Here is a 5,614-nt window from a genome sequence, read left to right on the forward strand (position 1 = left end):
TTCCGTCCCGAGGGGCGCTCGTGGGAAACCCACGTGACCCAAGCAGACGGGATCCCGTGGAAACCCGCATCGTCACGGCAAGGGCTGCCGGCACTGTCCTCGCGTCCCGTCCCTCTGAGCAGGTGGCCAGGTGGCCGTGCACTTGGGGGAACCAGTCTGAGCCCCGGCACGCGGTGGGTTTGTGCAGGGCTCTGGCCGTCCGGGGGGCAGCAAGTGACTTCCCAGCGTGCCCTGGGCAGATTGCCAAGGAGTCTGGTGACGGTGATCTGTCCCAGAACCAGCCGTAGTAGGGAGTTCTCAAGATTTACCCAGGCTGGAGGTGGCCTGTGGGCTCCCCCTGTTCCTGAAGCCTGGCGGGCCGTCGGTCGGTTCTGTCCTGGGGGGGGGGGGCGGTTGGGGAGAGTCAATGAACCTCCTTGGAGTTGCCACCTTCCATCAATTCTCCTGTGGTAGAGTCCAATTTTCCCAAGGTTTCACAAAGCTGATCACCTGTACATGAGTTCCAAATGGCGTCTTTTCTTCCGGCTACCCCCCCCCCCTGCTGGAGACGACGGAGAACTGCAGGAAATTTCAGCTTGGCAGTAAGTACCTTCCCAAAGGTAGTGAGCTCCCGGGTCCGTGGAGATATTCAAGCAGTATCAGGGCCCCACAGCCAATCATCCAGCAATGGTGAAGGTGCTGGGTGCGGGAGGGCTTACAATTTCACGATCATGCAAGTCTATCCGCTAAGAGCTGGCACAGCCAATGTAAAACTCTGTTTACGTACAAGTTGTCTACGTTTCTTCCTAAAGCTAAAAGGAACAGGGTTCTACTTGTAGAAGCACAGCCGGAACCCAGTTTGCAAACACGCCAGGTCTGGGGTCCTGGCCTCTACAGGCGGGGGAGGGAGGGGGGGAGGGAGGGAGGCCAGAGCCTCAGTCACTTTTGGAAGCTGGGACTCTTCACTAACCCCATTTTGGTGGCAATCCCAAAAGGGTCCATGCTGTCTGTTTCCAGGGGTGAAGAGAACCTCTCCGACTCCACGTGGTCCTGGAGGTCCCTGGGCTCTGCTGGGCTGCCGGGCAGCATGGGCAAGAAATGGGACAGGGGCAAAAACCCTCTGCCCTTGTACAGCTGCCTCTGTATGGCACTACTCAAAGAGACAGGGAGACGGTGCTTCTCGGACCGGTACACGTTGTAGCCGTCGGGGCGGATCTCCTCTTGGAAGGCACAGTCCCCAGCAGAGTACTGAAGCTGGGGAGAAAAGAGACAGCCGTGAGCACCCGTGGGTGCCCCCTGGGGGTGCCACCCCCAGAAGGAGCAGGGAAACCGGGCACAGGCGAGCACTTGTGGTGCATACTCCCACTTGGGTCTGCGTGATGGTCGTATGTATCTATCTGCACGTAGAATTAGAGGTTATATAAAGCACGAAGGTGTCTAAAGTCCATGATTATGTATGCAAATATATACTTGTATTATTAAGGTATGCATTATACTAATGACTATACACAGTGAGCGTATACTAATATATAAATGTGAAAAATCAGGGGCGCCTAGGTGGCTCCGTCGGTGAAGCTTCCGACTTCGGCTCAGGTCGTGATCTCACGGCTTGTGAGTTGAGCCCCGCGTCAGGCTCTGGGCTGACAGCTCGGAGTCTGGAGCCCGCTTCGGATTCTGTGTCTCCCTCCCCTCAAAATAATAAACACTAAAAAAATTTAAAAAAAATAAATGTGAACAATTATAACAGTAAATGTTAAATATAGAACATATATATACTTTATAAATGTATACATATAGATGTTTTATATACCTTTATAACTTTTCGACACACAAAGACTCCAGGAATACATGTCGTGTATATACTCAGTATCTGTATATACGTTACCTGGGTCTTTTGGATCTCTCTCTAAATCACGTCCCTTAAACTTGGTCTTGTTCTGATATGCACAAAATCGGAGGTGCGATATGTATACTGGGCCCCTCACCCTTTACGTTAAATGCACAACTATTAACATCACAAGGTTCCAGGCATCCACCGGCACTTTGGGAGACACTGCTAAAGTGGGTGTGCTGTCCCAATCCAACCTGGGGCCCAGATTAAAGCATCTACTCCCCACTGAGGCCTGAGTTAACAGCGGGCGACCCAGAGGCCTTTTTGTCTGATGCCCTGGTAGGAAACATCAGGGCTCCCTCATTCAGAGGCGGAGGGCCTTCCAGGCAGCCTGCCAGGATTATCAGGATAAAGGCAGCCCCCTCCCCCCTGGCCCAAGACAGAGCCTGCACCCAGCGGGTGGCCGGAAATGCCACCGGAAGGGCAGAAAGCAGCCCCCAGGGTCCCAGAACACTGGTAGCTGAGAGGCAGCGGTGGGCCAAGTCCTGTGCCAAGCTGGGGAAGGTCATTACCCCGCGGGGGACGCGGAGGACAGCCCCAGGCGGGGAGCCAGGAGGGCTGGGCGGTAAACAACCCCGGGAGGCACCCAGTCTCCTTCGTGCCCAAGCCTACAAAGGTCGCTGAACTGCAGGTGAGTGAGGGCGGTGCTGATAAGGCGCTGATAAGGCTCAAGTCTAATGAAGCAACAGGTCCTGGCCCCCCATGACCCGTGCACTGGGACAGAGCCACCAGACGTCGGGGAAATGCGAACCGATAAATAAACAAGGGAAGGAAAAGCGATCGCTGCTGGGTCTTTGGGCGGAACTCGCGCCCCGCGCTCTACTCCGCACAGAAAATGAAGTGACTTCAAGTTTCTTGGAGAAAGCGGAATTTGTCTTAAAAAATAAAAATAAAAATAAAAATAAAAATAAAACAAAACCAAGGGATCAAGAGGCAGAAAAGGATTTTCGGTTAAGGGGCATCCCTCCCCGACCCCCCCCCCCCATCCCCCGAGCTTGGACTGAACGGTGGGTGGACCCATCTGCGCCCCCCGGGTCCTCAGGCCACTACTCCCCGCCACCCCCGCCCCCCAACTGTTGCAATAACAAAAGTGGCAACTGCGGGTTTGGAGTGGGTGTCAGCTTTCAGCAAGCGACCACCTCCCTTCTTTCCCTCCACTCTCGCCCTTTCCCGCAGGACTCCGCCATAAAACCCGAAGCAGGCAGTCCGGGTGTAGATGCAATACACTGGCCTCGGGGCCACAAAACAAGGCGGACCCCAGAAAGATTCGCGCTGCGGGGGAGGCCCGGCCTCTGCATCTTTTCTGGGGGGCGGGGGCATCCCGGGAGGCGCGGCCTCCCCGCCCCCCTCCGCCCCGCTCCAGCGTCCGAGGCCCCGGCCCAGCGGGGCTGCATTGAGGCCCAGCGCCCGGCCGGGACCTCACACAGCCTCTTCTGTGCGCCCGGGGGCGCGGGAGGGGCGCGGGCTCCCTTTGAACTCCCCCGCCTTTGTTCCCAGAGACCAGGACCCAGCAAACGCACACTTCCTGCCCCGAGACCTCGATGGTCACCTGGGCCTTCCCAGCCCGTTCCCCCCAGCGCCCTCCCCCCAAAGCCTCTGCAGTACAGGTGAGCCCAAGGCGTCCGGAGGAAACCACACTGCTAGCAGATAAAAACTAATTAGCTGAAAACCTTCCCAATCCCAGATGTGATTTTTTTTATTCCTGCCTCATGTGAAGATTGGCTTTTTAAAAAAAGACCCAAGTTGTGAATATCCTTTCTCGTTCCTTCCTTTTATTTCTCAGCGTAGGGAAGGAAACGGAGGCGAGGACCACCCACGCGCAGGCCGAGACTGCAAAGGCCCGAGGTGGGTTTCACTGTTTAATATCAAAGCAAGCCGGGTCCCGCGTTTCCTCCGTCCTACTGGGCCGGCCTGCGGCTCAATTGGAAATGCAAAGGCAGCTCTCATCCGCCCTGTGGCCACTAGCCAGGACCGTAAACCTCCGTGGAAAAGAATTCGCACTTTCCATTAATCTGGCCCTTTGCCGTCTTCCCTTCCGAGCTCCGTGCCGGACCCGGCGGCCAGAGCGAGGAAACCCTGGATTCGATTCAGCGCGCACCGCCCCCCTCTCCCAGCAAGGCTCCGCCTGGGGACTGGCGCAGGTCCCGCGCCCCAGCGCGTACCCCCGGGGGGAGACACTTACCAGCCCTTGCATCCTGCCGTCGGCGCCCATGCAGAGGTACCGGACGCTGTGCACGCCCTTGATGGCCACGGTCCGCAGAGCGACTGCCCTGATCTCCACCAAACCTGAGCGTGAGGGAAGCAGAAGGCTGTAGCCGGGACCCTCTGGGCCCCACAGCACGTGGATGCGGTTGGCGCACGGGCCCACGCCCTCCCCGCTCCACCTCCGCGTGCAGGCTGGGACCCTGGGGAGGGAATGGAGCACCCAGGTTCCTGGGAGCGGGGGGTGTGCGGGAACCGAAGGTGGCGAGTGAAGGATAACGCGTGGCTGCGCTGGGTCCACGTGCCGGTGCCCTCATCCCCCCACCTCCCCGCGCCGTCAGGGACCCCGGGCAGGGAGCAAAACGCAGAGGTGCCACGATGTAGGGTCCCCGCAGGACGTAAAGGGAAGAAGGGGCACCGGGGCGGACGGGCACTCACTGTGCGCGCTCTGGCTCCGCGCGCAGTCAACCCCCCCGTCGGCTCGGATGCGCAGGAAGCAGCTGGAGAGGCCGTGGGGGCCGGCGGTGTACAGGTGCCGCAGGCGGATGGGCTCACCCCAGCCGTAGTGCACGTGAGGCCCCGCGTCCGAGAAGGCTAGGGGGCGCCCGGCTGCTGCCAGCCAGAGACCGGCTAGGACCAGGGCGCGCGTTACCGCGCACTGGCTCGGCGCGCTCCGCATGGCACCTCCCTCGGGCTCGGGGCGCAGTTCTGGCGGCGAGGGTGCGGGAGGCTGGGCGGTAGCAGGGCTGTGCGTGCCGAGACGGGGTGCGTCCCTCGAGCAACGGTGCGCTCCGGGCGCCTGGGCGCTCAGCGCTCCTGCTCCGACGGCGCGGTGGCTCCAGGCCAGCGACCTTATATAGCGCGTCTTACCCGCCCGGCGGGTGGGTGCCCGCGACTCCCGAGCATTTCTTATCAGGATTGCATCAGCCCTCCGCCCCCCGCACACACCCACTCACACCCCGCCTCCTGCCCCAGCCCCTCCCCGGACCCCGCCCGGGTGACCCCGCCCAGGCCTCCCGGACCTGGGGGAGGAGTAGCCCCGCTTCACCGGAGGGTTCGGGGGAGCTCCTCCTCGCAGCGCGACGGCGGGGCCGGGGGCCAGGTCGCTCTTGGCTGGGCGAGTTTGGTTTTATAAAGCAATAAAGGAGACCCCCGGCCCCGCCCCCGGGCCCCCGGCTCCCCCGGGGAACGCGCTCGTCTCGGGGCGTTAGCAGGAGCGGGGAGCCCCAACCCCGTGACCAGCTGAGTTTTGCGTCCCTCGCTCCCGGTCTGGAGCAGCCTCGCCTGGGCTGTGGAGCGCTCTCCCCTTAAAAGCCTGCTCTCCGCTCCCTCCCGCGACGGTCCTAGCCGTCATATCTCCAGATGTAAAGCTGTCCATTAGAATTTCCCCCTGCAGCTCGGACTAGCTCACGTTTTCCTGGTTTTATGTTCTCGCGATCCCTGCCCCCCTCCCGCCCCCTTTTACCCCGGTAAATTGCCCCCCGACGGGGGGCCGGGCTCGAGTCCCGGGAGGAACAATGGGGGAGTGGCGCGCGGCGAGCG

The 5,614-nt window shown here is 60.4% G+C and overlaps 1 protein-coding gene across 1 annotated transcript; it reads right to left on the reverse strand.

Moving 5' to 3' along the window:
• Nucleotides 1-918: 918 nt before the first annotated feature.
• On the reverse strand, nt 919-4,751 carry FGF19 (fibroblast growth factor 19). Its single transcript, XM_047823310.1, has 3 exons — nt 4,511-4,751; nt 4,053-4,156; nt 919-1,233 (listed from the first exon to the last, which is right to left on the reverse strand). The coding sequence occupies exons 1-3, from the start codon at nt 4,749-4,751 to the stop codon at nt 919-921; spliced, it is 660 nt and encodes a 219-aa protein (XP_047679266.1).
• Between the last annotated feature and the right edge of the window lie 863 nt (nt 4,752-5,614).

The sequence above is a fragment of the Prionailurus viverrinus genome, chromosome D1 (genome assembly GCF_022837055.1).
Source record: "Prionailurus viverrinus isolate Anna chromosome D1, UM_Priviv_1.0, whole genome shotgun sequence".
NCBI lineage: Eukaryota > Metazoa > Chordata > Mammalia > Carnivora > Felidae > Prionailurus > Prionailurus viverrinus.

Coding starts and splice junctions, on each gene's coding strand:
- FGF19 (XM_047823310.1), bottom strand. CDS start 4,751: ATGCGGAGCGCGCCGAGCCAGTGCGCGGTAACGCGCGCCCTGGTCCTA. Junction 4,157..4,510: donor GCGGAGCCAGAGCGCGCACA/GTGAGTGCCCGT, acceptor CCTCACGCTCAG/GTTTGGTGGAGATCAGGGCA. Junction 1,234..4,052: donor ACGGCAGGATGCAAGGGCTG/GTAAGTGTCTCC, acceptor TTTTCTCCCCAG/CTTCAGTACTCTGCTGGGGA.